The 19,358-nt window shown below is 40.4% G+C and overlaps 2 protein-coding genes across 5 annotated transcripts; one reads left to right on the plus strand and one right to left on the minus strand.

The window, feature by feature from the left end:
- Positions 1-280: 280 nt before the first annotated feature.
- On the minus strand, positions 281-19,041 carry LOC114556973 (carboxypeptidase Q). 3 transcript variants are annotated; one of them, XM_028580153.1, is made up of 12 exons: positions 18,890-19,041; positions 18,261-18,405; positions 17,872-18,022; positions 16,966-17,181; positions 16,690-16,806; positions 16,397-16,604; positions 16,066-16,273; positions 10,834-10,945; positions 10,048-10,139; positions 9,356-9,451; positions 6,631-6,736; positions 281-967 (listed from the first exon to the last, which is right to left on the minus strand). In XM_028580153.1, exons 3-12 carry the CDS (start codon positions 18,020-18,022, stop codon positions 807-809), a joined length of 1,467 nt encoding a protein of 488 aa, XP_028435954.1. In that variant the 5' UTR covers positions 18,261-18,405; positions 18,890-19,041; the 3' UTR covers positions 281-806. The 3 variants fall into 3 exon arrangements, with proteins under 3 accessions (XP_028435954.1, XP_028435955.1, XP_028435953.1); XM_028580154.1 differs by lacking the exon at positions 18,890-19,041 and adding an exon at positions 18,543-18,850; XM_028580152.1 differs by lacking the exon at positions 18,261-18,405.
- Positions 1,995-5,470, plus strand: LOC114556974 (uncharacterized). Of its 2 annotated transcripts, XM_028580155.1 has the most exons (4): positions 2,001-2,608; positions 3,348-3,434; positions 3,675-3,807; positions 3,914-5,468. In XM_028580155.1, exons 1-4 carry the CDS (start codon positions 2,159-2,161, stop codon positions 4,111-4,113), a joined length of 870 nt encoding a protein of 289 aa, XP_028435956.1. In that variant the 5' UTR covers positions 2,001-2,158; the 3' UTR covers positions 4,114-5,468. The 2 variants fall into 2 exon arrangements, with proteins under 2 accessions (XP_028435957.1, XP_028435956.1); XM_028580156.1 differs by lacking the exon at positions 3,348-3,434 and having other exon boundaries at positions 1,995-2,608; positions 3,914-5,470.
- Positions 19,042-19,358: the final 317 nt, after the last annotated feature.

Genomic DNA, 19,358 nt, shown 5'->3' on the forward strand with positions numbered 1-19,358 from the left:
CTGACATCACCACTCAGGAGTGCTGACTCTCAGTTCATCGGGAGAGAGGTCCCAGCTGTCTGTGTGTGGGTGTGCTGCGTTGGGATGTCAAAAATGATGAATTTTCTATACTTCCTCTCCTCTGTATGATGCCACCTTTTGCTTCAACATTCCTTTTTCCCCTTTCCATGGACTAGATGTGTAATAAGTCTCATCTGTCATCATATTCCTCTTTCTTCCATCAAAGAAATTACACAATCAGCAAAATTAAAAAGTATTAAGGCGGAAGAGCAGATCGGGGTGAAGGGGTAAAGCAATGATTAATACTTTATTGATCATATTGCAACACTGCAATGTAAAATCTCACAGAACACTGTAAATGTGGCATTAGGAAAATGTTTCCTAATATTTCTAATTTCTAAAAAACATAAACCTGCATCTTTTAAAGATAAGGTTGTTATTCTCTTTAACACTGGAAATTTGAACAGCTCCTTAATTTCTCAACACATTTATGAGTCCACTGTTGTTGCTTATTTGATTTTGCAGCACATTATATATCAAGGCATAAAGACAAACAATACCTGTGAAAGTCCAATATTCTAATGTTCTTGGTCTTGTCCATTGACTGTAAAAACAATGGACAACTCACATTCAATTTGTAAAGATTTTATAACTGAATTTCAATTTTTTTCTAAATACATTTATATTAAAAAAAAAAAAAAGTTGGATTTGACCGTGTGTTTTGGAATCAACCAGTCCAGCTGTTCATAGTCATCATCCGGTCTTCCTGTTCACTGGGGGGGCTCAGCATCCTGTGTGCTAACTGGCTACCTGGGCAGCATGTCCTGTAGGTCTGCTACGACATAGGCCACCACGGCCCACAATGCTGAGCAAAGATTCATGGCTTGAGGGTCCTGAACAGTCATGGTATCACCTTCACTGTGGTGGAACCAAAAGTAACGATTGTCTGCTACATGGAGGCTAGCACCTGGATGAGAGATGGAGGGGGAAAATTTATAAAATAGTAACTGCTCCACTAAACGTTACATGTTGTAGAGTAAACTGTTCAAACAATCCTGCACTCAAAATCATTACATTATACAACATTAAAGAAACACATTTTTGCAACTGGTGTAATCCTCAACCATTTGTCTGTGGAAGGGTTATGTGGGTCTGACTAATATAAGGAGTGGTTCAATTCCTTTTACCAATAAGTTATTGTAGAGGTTGGTGTTTTCCGGTCCTAGCATGTGGAAAACAACCAAAGCAGCTAAATACTTAGAAATTGGTAAAGAGAGAAGGAAGAAGTCTACGTGTTGATACAATTTCACTTCTCTTTGTGATGATGTTTCTATTTCAATCTGCTTAACTTGTTCTTTAGACTGTCTGGCCTGCTAAGGTTTGCTGATGTATTAGGAATTAATCATTATTTTAATAGCAATGTGTTGGCATAGACAACCTTTTTTTTCTTTAAGTACTGATATGTACTTTTGTTTAAATTACATAATAGGAGACGTATGAGTTTTACCATGGCAGGTGATCATTGCTGTCTAAGTCCAGATGGCATCCATTCTTACCCTTTATCCTGGTCCTGGTGCCAGCTCTTTGCTTTGTTTTTTTAAGCTGATTGATGCTAAGGATAGCAGTTTCACATCCAGAACCTCTTGCACTATTTTGGAATCCATTGTTAACCATTCATCTGTCTGCCCCTACCTCCACCTGACTACCACTATCTTCTGTGAGACCCTCCTCACCTTAAGCACACCCGCCCCCACACACGCACACAAAACAGTAAAATGAATAGTGGTGCGTGCATATGTATTTACCCCCTTTTGCTATGAAGGCCCTAAATAAGACGTGCTACGTAGCTTCAGAAGTCACAAAAATAGTTCAATAGTCCACCTGCGTGCAAGTGTCACATTATCCGTCACATGATATCAGTAGTATGTTATGAAAGGCCCTAGGCCCTTCATATTAATAGTGTTTGGCCTTGGCCTTAATTATACATCCATGGGGAGGCCCGATTTGTATTTGCGAAAACTCTCGCGAGATCCACAGCCCGACGACCTATCCCTATCCTAGACAACAACCTCAACCATCTCGCGACTTTTGCGAATCTTGGGATACCATTTGAGCCAACAGGGCGCGAAGAAGAGTTTGTTTAGCTAGCGATATTGCCATGTTGAGAAAAAGGCGCTGTTTTTATAATTGCGAAAGCAAATACCATTTGTATGGCTTACCGAAAGAAGACTCAGTGAAGAATCAGTGGTTGAAATTCATGTTTACCACGGTTCCTCAGACGTACAAAGGCCCCTACCTTTATTTGTGTTACCTTCATTTTGAAGCGCATTGCTTCCTAAACTGGGCACAGGTCAAGGCTGGATTTTCGCAAAAGTTAATGCTGATAGAAGGGTCAGTTCCCACTTTGCTGGGCCATTCTGGGGATTCAGGATCACAACCTGCGGGTCAATTCAAAACGGGAGGTACGTCAGAATTAAGGCTCGAGGAGGAGCAGGACGGATCGATCCCGACTGTGCGAGACCGTTCTGTTAATACATCCATCATGGACCCAAGTGTGAAATCAGAGCCTGATATTGACACGGCATTGTTGACTCCAGCAGCGACTACGGTATTTTCATGCTCAGCGTGTCTCCCTATTTGTGTAGAAAGACTGCATGCAATATTGTCTGCAACATTTGTTTAGCTCCCAGCAGCTAACAACGTTACTGCTATTCTCCAGCACTGGCTGGCTCAAACTTGTCCCATGTGCTTCTGCTCGCTCTCATAGCTTTTCTTTTTTCTACTCTTCAGCTTACTTTTTCATCTTCTTCTTTTAAGTGAATTACTGCCCTCCACAGGGAAAAAAATAGTATCAAAAGTCATTTATATAAGAGGATCCAGTCTGCTGGCTTTTATTTTTCAGTAGTTCGTGGCTCTCATGTGAGCTCCATTGCTACCCAGAAACTATTAAACACATTAGTTCTTTCATTATGAGGAACATTGGGTATTTTTGTGCTTTATTTTGAGTCGACGAGCCCTCTGCAGCAGTACCAAAACACTAATATCAGCCAGGGTTTCATACGTCACATAACTAAGGAACTGATCCCATCATCTTCTGGGGTGCTAGTATGAAGCAGTGGGTATCCATATACAATAAGAATTGGGGTATCAGGAAATAAGCCAGGTGTAGCTACATATTGGTATTTTTCAAGCTTAGTTTAACTATTTTCAAAACGATGACAGTCGTGTTTTCGGTTACAAAATTGCAAAAGGAGAAATGCTGAGCGTTCATGTATAACCAAAGGATCTGAAAAATCCAAGAGAAATGGTGCAGCTTATTGGTAGTATTGTGTGTTTTCTAACCACAGGAAAAAGCCAAATGTGCTTCAGAATTAGGGCTCAACGAGGGAGGATCAATCCAGACTGTGCGAGACCCAAGTGTGAAACCCAAACCTGTAAGTAAGAATACTATAGTAGATATTCCCAAGGTACTGCTCACACTTCACTGTTGATCCCTCCAGTGACTGGCATTTTTATTAAGAGTCAACCTCTCATACACCTTCCTGCTGTTGTCAATACTCACTAGTGCACCAAATCTGCCATTAAAAATACCCCCAAATAAATACACTGTTAAGCCTGTTGTTTGAAATATTTGTGATAATGAAAGTGTTGCTGTTCCCTGTGTTGCTGTTTAGGGCACCGCTGACCGTTCCTGTGGAATTTTGCCTCCTGTAAGACACGTAGCCTCCCAGACTGACCCCCCGAAGATAAAATCGGTCGGCACACAGCTATCCATGCAAACTCTGCAGAATCCCTTTCGAAGTAAAGGTTTGTAGTTCTACATGTGATCAAGTCATATTTGTGTCTGCTCATTCATTTAGCTATTGTAGACACAACTGACAGAATTATTAATTTCTTTGTCTGTGCATTGAAGCTACCCAGGTGAAGATGCCCAGCAGAGATTGCGGTGTGTGGACCGACACCTTCCCCTTGGACAGTCCACTACTGCTCCTACAACCAACATTAGTAAAGAGACCATCCAAGAGACCTCGACTCAGCCTCACAGACGAGGAGGAAGGCCCTTCAGAACCCAGCTCGTCTGTGGCCGTTCATGAACCAGAGGACTCAACATGACTCTCTGGACTCAGTCACTGTCGTGGGTTAGCGGTCTCTTTTCACCTTCTCATGGAGAGGAGTTGGTGGATGACAGATTAGTGAATGGGACAATAAAGACTGCTGAGAACTTGCGCAAGGCACCAAGCCCTCAGCTGCTCTTAACTTGAGGCAACTGATTCTCCTGTTCAGTCACTGCTTTAAAAAGGGAGATGTGTTTGTGGTCTGTCTGGCTGAAGGTTCACATATTTTTGTGTTCTATTTGTTTTCAGTTCCTCTTTTACACATTATACCATGATGTCTTTCAGAGTAGAATGTGATTTCACTTCTACTATTTTCACAGTTTTAATTCAGATTTATATAACTTCCACCAAGTAAAGTTGAGTTTAATACTCAAAAGGTCCTAATGCAAAAAAGTGTAGTTGGCAACAATATCGGGATGATAATGAAACAGGAAGGCATCTGTAATAAATATAAAAGCAGGTTACTGGAAAAATTTGGGTCAGGAACTGGGAAGAGGCCCCTTCATTACCTATTTAAATCAAGGACACAAGGCTCAAATAAATCACTTTATAAAGCAGGTTAACACCCAACTGGAGAATGTACTCTAAAATCAGCCAAAAGCCACTGAGCATGCGCTACTAAAGCATCACTGAAAAAACTTAAAACATAATACATTTGAAAATGTTGATGTGGCATAATGGAAAATATATAGTAACATAATAAACCATTTAAAATAAACAGGTTTAGCTCACATGTTTAAAAAAAGTTACCTAACATGCTCCCATTTAATCAGCACTCCCTCCTGCCAAGAAGTTAAACTGAGGTTTTTAAGACTATACACCTTCCCCATTCCCTTTAAATAATACAGTTTTTCTATCAAATCTGTCCCATCTGCACTAATCAAATTTATCACTTTATTAATGTTTTGGAAGAGGTGGCATCCTCAATGATTTGGCATAAATGGTATAATAAGACATCTAATATTGAACATATTGGTCAATCTTCTCTAAGTAAAAAGAAAATGGCTTGGAAAAAATTCTGGCTTTTATATACAGTATTCAATACTTTACATACAATCTAGATACCGATAACTCCTTAGTTGATAAAACATTTATGCAATTATTTTGTCAGTGTCAAATAATGATGGAATGTTGGCCAAATCTACAACTGTTACCACTTAATCCTTCAAGATATCTTTTACTATGACAATGTGACAATTGTGGTCAAGAATACTTCATTGTTAATCGTCTTGGTTTATAGGGGACATTATATTGACAAACTGAATTATTTTGGTTCTGAGCTTTCTTTATCTATTTCATTTTTGTTTAAAGGAAAAGCACTAATCATTTAAATTTATTTATTACAGATGTCTGTAGGTAAATAAACAATAAAAAAAAAAAGTTCCAGGTAGAGATGGCCCGATACCACTTTTTTGCTTCCCCATACCGATTCCGATACCTGAACTTGCGTATCGGCCGATACCGAGTACCGATCCGATACCAGAGTGTCATATATTTCATTATGTTTTAACAGCTGTATACTACTATTCCTGTACGGGTGCGATGTGATTTCTATTTTTGTTGTCAGTCTGGCTCAGGTTAAACTCTTTGTGAAACATGAACAAACACAAACAATGAATGCCCCAGAACTTTCTTTTCAGTTATAACGGAAAAAGAACATAAATAAACTACTTTAATGTAGATTTTCTTTAGGGCTTTATTACGTGGTATCGGATCGGTGCATAAACTCCAGTACTTCCCGATACCGATACCAGCGTTTTAGGCAGTATCGGAGCCGATACCGATACTGGTATCGGTATTGGAACATCTCTAGTTCCAGGACTGTGAAAACATCACTAAATTGAAGAACAATCAAAGTCCTGCAGAAGTCGTTCTACCTTAAAAGTGCCTTTGCGCAAGGCACCACACCCTCACCTTGGAAATGTTACATGTTTGATAATGGAAGACTGTCACTGTATCCACATACTGTAGCAATCTATCCTTCTTCCAATAATTCACCTTGCCGTTGCTTTAAAGCAGGAACATTTGTGGCGCCTTGTTATGCAGTGAAATGTTTAAAAAGTTTTTTTCAGTCCCTCGTCTAAAAGGCTTACCACAGTCTTTCTGTGTATATTGCAATTTCACTTCTACAAAAACCAGACAGAGAGGATGTTTGGACCACTACAGCTTTAGCAAAGCCACAAAGAAAGAAACATACTCCGATATTAAGCACAGGATTGGTGATGGTTCTATCTGTTGCAAAAAATTTAGCTATATTGTTATTGCTTTTTCCAGTCTCTCACTTATACCGCTAAACTCGAAGAAAGTCAGTTTCAATTCAGTTTTCAAAGAAATTCCATTTAAAGTTAATATCTGCCCCCACTTCCCTATTCTATTCTGTATTATGTTCATAGTTCAGCCACAAGGATGTGATTCTGTGTGCACAACACTTTCAATTTTACTGTGCCCAGTTATCCTATCATGAACATTTGCTGCTAGTTACAGACAGACAGATAAAACCTATTATGCAACTAACCTGGTACTCCTGCCTGCATCCACGGTGAGATGTCTGTCCCTTCTCCATGTGCCTCCAGTTTGGTCGTATTAATGGGAACCAACAGTTTGACCACTTCTGTCATCACCTGTTGATAACGTACACAGCTTAGTGCTTTCAGCTCATCGCACAGTCAGTTATACACCAGCGCTTTTTAAACATGGGGTGGAATTTCCAACATGCTCTGTCTTATTTTTTACATTACATGGCCTCTCAGATTAGATGCAAGAAAAACAGCACATTCACTGGACTGACACCTTGCAGAATCTGTGCTTTGCAGAATTCAAGCCTGATTAAGTACTAGGGGTGTCACAATTTCAAACGAATTGAGCTATCAATTATCGAAATTAAAGGCAGGATCAGCGATTAACATAAATTATTTAAATACAACCATGTTGTGTGGTACATTCCAGAAAAAATATGGCTATTGTTATAGCACACTTTATACCATGTAGTCTCTTTTTTTTTTTTTTTTTTTTTTTTAAACGGAATCGTGACCTTTAAAGTGGCTAAGTACAAAATTTGTGTTGATTCTAATGGCCGCTTTGGACAAAAGCGGTAGTGTTTTTACCACACTTGCTGTCATAAAGATCTTTTCCTTACGGTGCTGTATTACCCACTGTGTTACTGAGTTAGCGTTACTGGGAGGTCATATAGTCGCGATGAATATTTTGCTCAAGACAGAAAATGATTCCTTTACAATAAGAAAATATGTTACAGATGCATCGTTGCATTTCAAGTGTTGCATACGGTAACTTAGCCTATTTTGGATGTATCGTGAGCTATACCGGGGGTCACTGTCAGGGTTTCTTTACACAAGTAATGTTACAGGGGGACAATGAGAAAATAGTAAGATAACAAACACGGACTGAAAATAAATAAATACTGGGCACTAAATGGAAGGGGGACTTCATTTAATGTAGGCCACCGACGTTCAACCACATCTCGCATTGTGAAATATTATAGACTATAATTAGTCTTGTTTGCTGTTACAGGTCCTTTATGATCATCAGATGGAAAATTAAATTATGATCAATTTTTTATTTTTATATTTTTATTATACAACATACAGAACAAATAAATGCACTCGAACAAGAACCAAAACCCTCCCCCACCCCCCACCCTCTGCGGTCTCGAGGAAAACCAAACAAACCAATATACAAGAAACAAAAACAGAAATCACACCTTGCCTAGTTGCTCTCCTCTAATTATTGTGGTGTTGTGGTCACCAGGACTAATACTTGTGCTGCTGTGTTTTTCCATACGTCTATAGTCGATGACTTGGCTTTGTTAATCCTTGCTGTAGAGAGCTCGAGCATAACTATGTCCAGGAAGTACGCCAGCCACTGTTTTATACAAAGCGAGTAGGGGGGGAGCCAGCGCTGAGCTATCATTTTCTTGGTCGCGGTTGAGCCAGGTAACCAAATTTTCTTCTGTCTCCCAAGCAGGTGTAATTTAGAGTCGTCATTAAGTAACAAAACAATTGGGTCAGTAGGAATTCGACATTCTATCACATCAGATATTATTGATGTTTTATTCCAAAACTCATGCACCTGTTCACACTCCCAGACCATGTGCAGGAAAGTTCCAGTTTGTTCAGTTTGACAGAACATGCAATAGGGAATAGGAATGACTTTAGAGACGTATCTCTTCTGAGGAGTCCAATATGTCCTATGGCATATGTTGAAGTGGATCTGCTGGTGATTTGGGTTCTTGGAACAGTGGGAAATGTCCCAAATTGTCCCCCAATTAATTATGTTCCCCTCAGGGCTCAGCTCTTGCTCCCATTTCTTTACTATTGGGAGTTCTCCTACAGATACTTGCATCAGTTTAGCATAAATCCCGGACACTAACCCTCTTACCGGAGAATCAAGAAGCCATGTAATGATTGGGTGCATCTCAAGACTGTTCCCCCATGGCACTCCATAACATTTTAAGTCTGATCTTAAGCGAAGATAAAGGAAGAAGGATGTCCTAGGGACCTCAAAGCTAGCTCTTAGGTCTTCAAAACTTAACATACCTTCATCATTGAATAGCTGGTCTAGAGTATAAATACCTCGGTCACTCCACTGGTTACAAACAAAGGGTCTGTTACCAGACATTAAGTGTATAGTGTGCCAAATTGGGGTGTTCAAATGCCAGTTATTGGTGTAACGTAGTTGCTGCTCCACCTGTTTAAAATTGGCCAATGTGTTGGTGATAATAGGGCCATAGGCTAGCATAAACATTTTTGGACACACACCTGTCTTGCAGTCTTAGACTTCCAGTAAGGTTTTGCTCTATTTCTCTCCATGGAACTGTAGATGAGGGGTCCATCCACACTCTGAGGGCCCGTAGCTGAAAGGCTCTGTGATACACTTTAAGTTTGGGGAGGTCCAGGCCTCCCGTGTTTGTGGTACGTTGCAGAGTATTTTAACCTAGATTGTTTATTATTGCAAATATACTGCCAAATTACGTTATCAAGTTTCTTCCAAAAATGTATTGGTGGGGGTAAGGGTATCATTGTACTTAAGAAATTCACACGAGGAACTATGTTAATTTTATCAACAGCAATCCTGGAGCATAGCGATGAAAGTTAAACAGTTTAAGACATTTTAAAAGTTCCACAGTTACTTTATATCAAAGGTGTAATCGAATTGTGGATTTGGAGAATCGTTACTTTTTAAATACTGTTAATTGTGTGACACTGTTGTGTTTTCAATCCTACCTTTCGTGCTGCATCACTGCCAGTAAACTGCAGAGCCACCGGGGTAAATGTCCCCAAGTCCGACTCCATGACCAGGTCAAAGTTGGACATGTTCACCTGGGTGGGGAGAGGAAGGAGACAGAGCAGATAGAGGAGGTGAAAGAACAGAGATCAAGAGAGAGCATGGACACATAACAAAACAATCCAAGTTGTGTTTGAATGATTACAATGAAAACAATACAAGCTTCAGTCAATATGACTCCACCAATCACTGGGAGTTGCTGATACAGCTGCCTTATCTAACTGAGGCAGTTTAAATTTCTAATTATATATCAAATGTAAGAACTGGACAGTCCACTAGGGAGTGGGGAAGTACACTTGTGAAAGTATTTAGTTTGGTACAAAAAATCAAATGTACAAAACTTGTACCTCTGTTTTTAAGAGTGTAGTTAATTATGGGTCAAGGCTTGGTGGTAAGCAGCCAAAGTCACAAAAAAAGAAAACTGTAAGACTATATATTGCTGTTTAGATCCTTCTTACAGAGAAAAATGTGGTAGCTATCCTGTCCAATTCACTGGAAGTACATTTCTACACTCCTATACTTTCACAACGTGGTCTGACCCTTCCTGATTCTTACTAGCAGGAACAATATGCTTTACTGCTTTTACAGTGTGTTTCTTATTAGGTACTACTGCAGTAAAAGTAGACAGTACCTTATGTAGATTATAGTACTGCTGCGCCCCGACTCCACCCTGCTCCTCAGCTGTCCACAGCACTGTTCGCAGGGTTCTCCTCGGACGCAAACCTGGATGATATAGACTTAAATGAACACACAAAGCAACAAATATATAAGGAATGATAGATATTACAGCTCCAAATGCCTGATGAAAATGCTGCAACTTTTCTTTAGAACTTATAATACACTCTAAAGTTTACTGTATTTCTGACAAAAAAAACTTTTCATAACTGGACCTTGTGCTCTTGGCTGGATGAAACTGTCCCACTCTAAGTTTATATAGTTGCATTCTTTTGTCCATAACAATAATGTGCTGCATATTCGAGCCTGTTTCCTAATTATGCGTGTTCTTGTTCCTCTACAAACATTTGAAGGAAATTACTGTTTATTGTCTGAGGAATTGTTTTGTAACTACTACTGATACTTTGGCTTCCTTGTCAAGATATTCACTAACTGGCCGTTGAAGTTTATTAAAGCATCAGTATAGAAAATGTTTTGCTCCCTCGTTCATGGAGCTTTACTATATTTTACTTTTGTACATTGTTCTACCAACTGTTAAGAGTTGTACTGTAAAGTCAGTTAGTAAATCATTAACTTGACTTTGTTTGTTTTTGAGCTTGTGTAAGCTTGCTGCCATCTGTATACTTTTTTTTCTACATCCAATTCTACAGTATGTAAATGTTTAATTCTGTGAAAGTTCATCTGTGAAGCATCATGCACTGTATATGTGTGTGTCTATATGGTATGTCTGTGTCTATATTACCTAAGTCCTTGATAAGTGACAGGGCCTCCCAGGAAATCATGGCTCCACCTCCGTCATCCATGGCGCCTTGGCCCACATCCCAACTGTCCAAATGGCCGCTCAGTAAGACAACCTAGCAGATTGGACAGATAAAGAGATATAAACATGGAATTAAGAGACTGAGATGGGAAACTTTTGCTAGGTACGTATCCACGCAACCCGACCATTTGTCTGATCAGAAATCAAAGTGCCAGAGAATAGAATCCGATAACGCTCTCTGACCCATATCTTGTTTTGCTTTATTAAAGCACACACAAACACATATACACACAATATGCTTCAAATATGACTCAGTATGTGGCGAGGTTGGCTCAGTGGGTAGAGCAGGTGCACAAATACTGAGAGGTTTATGCCTCGACACAGAGGTCCAAGGTTTAAATCCGACCTGTGACGATTTCCTGCATGTCTTCCCCCTCTCTCTTACCTAGCTGTCCTATCAAATAAAGGTGGAAAAGCCCAAAAAATAATCTTAAAAAAATAATAATAATATGACTCAGTTTTTATAATGAAAAATTGCTTTTTATCAGTAAGGACAAACCGACTTACAAAAACAGGAAAACTAAGACAAGAAAAGGTTCAGAGTAACAGGAATTTTAAGGGGTGTGATTCCGGTCAGCGGGATGATCCTGACCTGAGGTTCCAGGTTACAAAACATTTTCTGACCTGAGCCAGCCCAGTCCGGACAATAACCCGGAGGCCACACTACCATTAAAACGAGCAAGTGTTTCTCCTGTAGGCTCGTTATAAATGAAACCTATCAGTAATCACAAATGTTAATAGCGTGTACTCTACATGCTTAAATGCTTTTAGCATGACATCGGAATACCGTACATCAGCTGGGAATATAAAACATACATACACATTTAGTAAAGACAAACTAAGGCATGCATCAGGGTTTTTACAATCCAGTCATTGGGTTGGAATTTGCTCATAAACACTCTAGGCTTGTAATAATTCAGCCCACCTGCCGTGTTGAAATAACAGATCATTCATATGTATTAAAACTCAACATGGATCATTTTTGTTGTACTGTAATTCATACATCGGTTAACCTCAGAAAGATCCTTTTGCTCCTGTTGACTTCATGTTGTTACACTTTCCCTCTTTCTACTGAGGGGTACAGCTACCCGACTATTGCCGACTAGTCGTCCTAAGGCTGATTCATGGTTGTGCAGAGGCTCCACGCAGAGCTTTCGCCGTAGCCTACATAAGTGACCGGAAGTTTATACTTGTGCGTTGGTGTGTGCGTCGATCTCTTCTACGAGAATAGCAGGGCCAGCATGCATGTTGAGTGCGTGGAGAGCGAGTGAGAGAGTGACAGTGATTCGCTTCGGAGCGAGGACTCTAGAGAGGAAATCTGTAGCAGGAATAGTTAACCATCTCGTTGATTTCATGTTGTTTATGTAGAAGGAGAACCCGGAAATAAGTAGGGGGAAATGCAATGCTACCAAGCCATGGCCGAGAGACGTGCAGTGTATTTTATGAGAGGTGCACGTCAGGCTACGATGTAGGGTCTCCACATACCTACGTACATAGCCACTGCGTCGATTTATGGGTCACTGGTTTTTACAATGTGTTACAACTAAATATGTTGTAGTTAACTAGTTTAAATGAAGAGAGATCAACAAAGTATGAAAAATATGTTTAGATGTGGTTCAGTGACCTGTAGTTTAGATGGGAATAGAAAATGGCAACATGATTTTGTGTTTTTAGCCATAACCATAAACAGAAAGCCTACACATCAGGACATTTTGATTTAAAAAGGCAAGTTAAGTGGGTGGAATAAAAAAAAACCCAGCAACTTATCACTCTCAGATGACTATGACTTGGCTTTGAAAGGCTAAACTGTGGAAATGACTCACTATACCCATTTTTCTATGAATGTGGGCACACACACTCCAACCACGACTGCTGCTACTGCCAGCTGAAGCACAAAGTCACAGAGCCAGAAATGATGTCAACCATGCCATGTGTTTCATTTCCCTTTTCTATAATGATGGACCAAACTATGTTTCCCAGATCAGAATAGTAACAGCTTACATCAGCAAAGTTCCTCAAATCCATGTCTCCTGATTTGTTCTTCAGTTAGCACAACTTTTCCCCCACAAATTAAACCAGAGGGACTGCTGTCGAGAACGGAGTTCACTTGAATTACACACACTGGTAATTGCTGAAATATATTGGACATAATAATACTATACAAACTAAGTTTGTGTTCTCTGTTAGCAAACAAAGTTAGGAATCTTTTGTTTGGTCATCTTATATTTGTATTTGCAGGTTCAAGAAGCTGAGAGGGAGTAAAGGCTTATGCACATACTGTTCATGGTCACACTCCTGGGAAATTCCCAGTGCAAACACCATCCACCTTCATCTGCCAAAAAAACATATCTTCAGATATTACAAACTGTACATATGCCTCGGTCTCAAATGCAAAATGCACACTTCCTTAACAACAATAACTAGATTCATGCTCCAGGCAACCTCCACCTATATACAGTACAAACATCATGATTCACAGAGGACACTGGAAATTCCACACAGGTTTCAGGCGTGTGATACATGCAAAGGTCAGTTTGGTCAAGTCTGACGAGAAGCTTCTCCCCTGTTTTCTTGCTATGTTGCAGTTTGGTTCACACAGGTTTTACCACTCATCTTCACAAATCAGTGCAGCTGCAATTTACATACCCTGTTCAGCTATTTAGGACATGCTTGTTCAACCCGACTAGATGGGAAATTATGATTCTGCTTCTCTTCCACTTTTAATTAGACAGACCAACAGCTTTGAGTAGACAGTAAGATGCATCAGGACAGTTTCTTCCAAGGATTCCAAGTCAAATCTGGCCTACTAGTTCTAACTGTAACAGTGGGCAACATGTGCCTTGGTGCTGAGCATGCCACATCTGGTATCTTGAGCCCACTGTATCGTTTCAGCCCTGTACACTGAAGACAGAAGCATTAGTAGGTTGTTTTTTTTCAATCATACTGCCTCCTCTACAAACAGAGAAGTATGCATTTGGAGATTTGTGCAGCAGCACCTTGTCCGTTTCTCAGGTTCTACCTGCTAGACGTGTCTTGGTCCTTACCCACATATAGTGCTAACGACCTGTGTGTGACAATGTGTGACACTTCAATGCAGAGCTGCAAGCTGGGTCAGGTAATGTGTTTGCTCTGCGCAGTGATAGGCAGGGCATATTTTGCCAACTTATTCTATGATTGACAAATCTAATAGTTGAAGTGGTAACTATACGTTGTACTTAGGTGTCTGTCTATGGTGCACATAACCTTTCATACAATGCATGCTGGAATCAGATAATTTTATCCTATTTTCAGGTAAATCACCCTGTTAAAGGGATAGTTCACCGATTTAGCATTAAGCTTTGTATCAGCAGAAACACGGTAGTATTTTTTAATGACCGTGCTTCCCTCCCTCGTCCCCCTGAGACGAGAAATCTCTGTATTGTGTATAATACATATATAATACTTCCGATGACGTAAAACAACGATTTTTGCGTCATCTGAAGATTTTTGCCCAGAGGCAATGGACTACAGCCAGTACTAGGAGCTACTTCCGCATGTTTTCAACCAGCCCATAGGGGGTTGGACTGTCATCTTGTCCCAGAGATTGCTGAAGCACAAACGAGCGTCAGCCATCTTGAATCTTGGCTTAGCTTCTCAGCAGAAACTGATAGATAGATAGATAGATAGATAGATAGATAGATAGATAGATAGATAGATAGATAGATAGATCCCGAAGGAAATTTTAGAACAACAATTATGTGCATTCAAACTACCGCACACGTGTACCACTTTATTACAGACGGAATACTCCACACACTACGCGAGTTTCGCCCGCCGGCTATGGAGACCAGCGGTGTTACTCGATGCATCTGGCCGGTAAAGGGACATCATCAGCAGGGAACGTTGAACGAGTGTGCCGGAGGAAAGCTAACGCTAGCTGGCCACCTGTTCCATCAATCCTGCTTGCAAATGTCCGCTCATTAGACAAAAAACTGGACTACATCCAACTTCAATGAAACTCCCAACGCGAGTTCAGAGACTGCTGTGTTTTTGTTGTTGTGGAAACACTGCTGAACAACAGTGTATCAGACTATCCAGCTACCAGGCCGGCTGCTCTGTCACCGGGTGTGTATGGTCGAAATGACAATAAAACACACTAGAGTTGAGTTAACTGTCTCATTGTCTGTCTGTCTGTAAACGGTAGTAGTGGCTTGGGATTAGACGCAAAACCAGCGAAACAAGTACATTCTGGGATTTGGTGTCTTTCATCCACATGAGCCAAAAACACATTTTCTGGCTTTTCTCGGCCTAGAAGCCACCAATTTCTAAAGAAAATTCACATTTCTACTACATAAGTGACCCAATTTAAAGATATATTCATCTTTCCAACAGTGAAATATCCTTTTAAGTATCACTGTGGATCCCCATCGACTCAAGTTTTCTACACAGCATTTTTTCTATTGGCTTGACTTAATTTAAATTACAGGCCTGCCGAAATCAACCTATCCTTTGATTATACCAGCAGAGTTGTGGTTTGTGAACACACATGAATGTAAACATGCAGAATGACTATTAAAACCTGCAGTCATTCTTTGTATAGTATTTTGTAAAGTAAAACTAGTATGCTGTGAAAAATGCAGGAATGTCTGGCTTGTTGTAAATTCAAATAACTAATTTCCCAATGTCAGAGTTTGGGAATTCATGAAAATAGGAAGCCAAGGCGGGGAAATTTCTTGAGAATTTCCAAGATCCTAGAAATAAAAAAACTAAAAACAAATTCAAAACACATCCAAAAACACATAATTAACAGATCAATAGTCTTCTTACGAAATGCTTTCTTTCCATTGAAACGTAATTTATACTGACCGACTGAAAGTTGAATTTCCAATTAAGCCTCAACACTTCTTTGGAAAGATCAGATACACGCCCACCCACAAAAAAAGGCCGACTAAACAGCTCTGGGAATATCTGGAGTCGGCAAAAAAAGAGGTTACACCATTCTCTCCTCGCCCCACCAAACCGAAGAAAAGAGAGACTAATTAAGAGAGATACAAGAACATAATAATAGAGTCCTTCTTGGACATCTCTTTCTCACACAATTCATTTAAAAGGCCCACCAAAATAGTTTAAATAAGTCAGACAGGCAGGTGTCTGTGATGGGAGTATAAGATCTACCTGCTCAGGGTGTTGCCAGCCTGTTATTTCAACCACTGTGTTGAAGGAGTCAGCGTCCGGCAGAGTCTTGGCTCCCATTGTGAGTCTGACCACGATCTTCTGCCCTCTCTGTGCCATACGCCACATCAGCTCAGCATCCTCCACAGTAATACAGGCTGAAGGGATGCGCTTCACTCCAGCTTGGTAGTCCTGCCAACCTGTGTGGGGACTAGAGATGGAGAGACGTGACAGAGACGTGACAGAGACGTGACAGAGACGTGACAGAGACGTGACAGAGACGTGACAGAGACGTCACAGAGACATACGATTGGATGGATGGATGGATGGATACCTGTTAATAGAAAAAGGAGTAATAGATCGAATGAGTGTGGCCAGAGCTCCTTCTTTGGCTGCCTCAGAGGCGCCATAAGCACGGTAAGCCACCGTCTCCCCATAGCTGACAAATGGTTGGTTAAAGACCACAATCCTCCCTATGGCCTCACTGGCTCTACGCTTCAGTTCCTCAAAAGACTGAACCACCAACACCTCTGCCTCGATACCTGGAGAGATAAGAGAGAGACATGGAGGAGTAAACAGGTAGTGGATGACAGACATTAAAATACTTTTATATAGTATGGTCTTTACCCTCAGGTGGTGTCCCTACACTGCTACCCAGTCCCAGTATAGCCAGACTTTTGGCCCTCGGCGCAATCATTTCTGCACTCTCCTTCCCTCTTACCCAATGTGGGATTTTGACTGGCTCTGGAGAAGAAAAAGGTAAAAAGGGACGCAAACTACTGTTACACTCAGCAGAGGGCAATACATTGCTGAAAGAGATCCGTTAGTTTGTGAAACATTTATCCTCATTGCACACTTCTCACAGCCTGCATCCAAGGGAGAAAGATAACAGGGCATACTCACCTAAATGTACGTCCAGCCCATCCTGTGTCATAGCATTGTACATGTATTTGATAGCCATCTCCAGGTTGTGTGAGCCACTAACACGGTTCCCTATGGTGTCGGTGAAGTCAGCCAGCCGTCTGTGAGAGCGGTTCTGGGCAGCTCCAAACACAGCCAGGTCAATAATCTGTTTGGCCACATCAGCATAGCCTGCTACCTCTGTAGCTATGTCTGAGACTGGGTTCACACAGAAAAAATTCAAAAGGTGTAAATACAGTCTCTTCTCTTTGTCACTTGAGTAGATACAGTAAGTGAGAAGGTAAATGCCACTATGTTATATAATTTTATTTGCACATAATCCATGGCTTGTACAAATACATTTCTCAATAAAAGGTACGTACACAACAGATCAAGGAAGAAATATTAACTTAAAGTGACTACCTTACACAGTGCTGAGCATAATTACTGAGTCTGCACATTATATCAATCTGCAAGAAATGGACTGGTATGTGGGTGTTGTCTAATATATCCGAAATGAGAGAAGCAAGAATCACAGGATAAAGCCCATTCACGCCCTTAGTTCACTCACACTCACTTATGTTGCCTGATTAGACCTGTTGGTGTGCTTGATTGACAGCTCACTCACTCTCCTGCTAGCTTTGAAGCACCAGTTAGGGCTGGACCATTTATATTGTTATTAGTAGTTAAGAGTTTGGTGACATCACGTCAATCCCAGCAAAGCTCAACCATACGTCAACCTGACTATAGATCTAATTAGCCAAAATAACACCTGTGCATGGCCTTTAAGAAAATCAATCAGTTCGACTGTATTAAAAATAAATTGATGGCAACCCTGATTTCGATACATATACAGTGCATACATATATCTTTTACTACTTGTCTGACGACATGAGGGTTTGGGATTACCTTTCCTTGCAGTGTGATTAGATACAGCCCTGGCTGCAGTTGTTGACCTCATGAACCCAGCAGAGTGAGGGTGACAGTCACACAAAGATGATAGCATGAAGAGAAACATGAAGAGGGAGAAGTGGAAGGGTGGTCTACCTTCCTGAGCCATCTGCAGAGAGAAACCCAAGCATGTGATTAACAGCTGCTTAAGTCATCTCTAACAAGGAAATTCCCTGTAACTAGCAGCACATCACTGATCCAAAAAGTTCATACTGACAACAACGGACACTAACGTTACAGTATCACTAATATGCTTTGGGGTTGATCAATCAAATTATACTTTTCAAAGTAGATTAAAAAAAAAACTGTACGTTAGATCAGTTAACGTTAAACAAATTCATACCAACCTAGGGGCGTCAAAGGAGCAGGGCGAGAGAAGAAAGGCAAAGGAGAGGGAGACTCATAGACGAGAGACAGAGAGGGCAGCAAAACGGGCTTGACTGATGGGGTAGGGCTGGGAGAGGGGGCGAGGAGAGCTGCGGCGAGACAAGTCTATACATGAAAGAGGACGATAAGGCACCAACAATGTAACGTCAATGCTGTATTAGTCTCGCTTTGCCAGACCCTCTGTATAAACCCAGAGAGTTGGCTTCAAATTATGATTTAATACTGTAACGTTAGTACATTACCTTATTTATTTTTATTTTTGGCACTGACTAATAACGTTAATGACATGTTTGTGGCACTGAGAGCAGAGTAGCTAATGTTAATTACGTTAATATTAACGTTGTCAGGCGTCGACTGTACAAGTTGTACAACTTTACTTTCAGTCGACGCCTGACAACGTTGTGGTTGGGCTATCCATTCAAATACACCACCAAGATTAAAGTTGCGCCTTATTAGCAAAGTCAAATTCACCGAGCTTTACTTTTATCAACAACCAAACGTTAACAATAAGACCTGGCCTCAGTTAGAGAAACGTTACGTCAGTAATCATACAATTTGAAATCTCCATAAAATATAAAAAAAAACGAACCCTTCAGGCCCAGATATTCTTTGATATCATTGATGTTATGTTACAATACTTTTTTGAGAGTACTCTCATAGAATAGTCATAGACAGTATATAATACTAGAATACCCGGAATATATAAACACCGTTTCCGTGCTCGTGATCTGTCTATGCTCGTGATCAACAAACGGCAACTTCCGGCCCGATTGTTTTCACAATAAAAGCCCCATCAATGTGTATCAGTCATACAGTCTATGTTAGCAGTAAAATAACACTGCACACGAACTAATGTATCGATGAAAAGAAAGAAATAAGCAACACATTTAAATCAATCTATTCAACGATTCAAAGGTGTAGCTACAAATACTGAACACTTTAAAAGTTTTATATGGTAAAATTGTTAGTTGGTTAAAGGTCCCATGGCATGAAAATGTCACTTTATGAGGTTTTATAATATTAATATGTGTCCCCCCAGCCTGCCTATGGTCCCCAGG

Source organism: Perca flavescens, chromosome 6, assembly GCF_004354835.1.
Source record: "Perca flavescens isolate YP-PL-M2 chromosome 6, PFLA_1.0, whole genome shotgun sequence".
NCBI classification, from domain to species: domain Eukaryota; kingdom Metazoa; phylum Chordata; class Actinopteri; order Perciformes; family Percidae; genus Perca; species Perca flavescens.

What these genes read in the sequence shown, in the direction of transcription:
- LOC114556974 (XM_028580155.1), top strand. Translation starts at nt 2,159, where the DNA reads ATGTTGAGAAAAAGGCGCTGTTTTTATAATTGCGAAAGCAAATACCAT. An exon ending in TGACTCCAGCAGCGACTACG is followed by an intron (nt 2,609 to 3,347) that starts GTATTTTCATGC and finishes TTCTAACCACAG; the next exon opens with GAAAAAGCCAAATGTGCTTC. An exon ending in CAAGTGTGAAACCCAAACCT is followed by an intron (nt 3,435 to 3,674) that starts GTAAGTAAGAAT and finishes GTTGCTGTTTAG; the next exon opens with GGCACCGCTGACCGTTCCTG.
- LOC114556973 (XM_028580152.1), bottom strand. Translation starts at nt 18,022, where the DNA reads ATGGCTCAGGAAGGTAGACCACCCTTCCACTTCTCCCTCTTCATGTTT. An exon ending in TAATCACACTGCAAGGAAAG is followed by an intron (nt 17,182 to 17,871) that starts GTAATCCCAAAC and finishes GTGTGAACCCAG; the next exon opens with TCTCAGACATAGCTACAGAG. An exon ending in GTCACTTATCAAGGACTTAG is followed by an intron (nt 10,140 to 10,833) that starts GTAATATAGACA and finishes TATATCATCCAG; the next exon opens with GTTTGCGTCCGAGGAGAACC.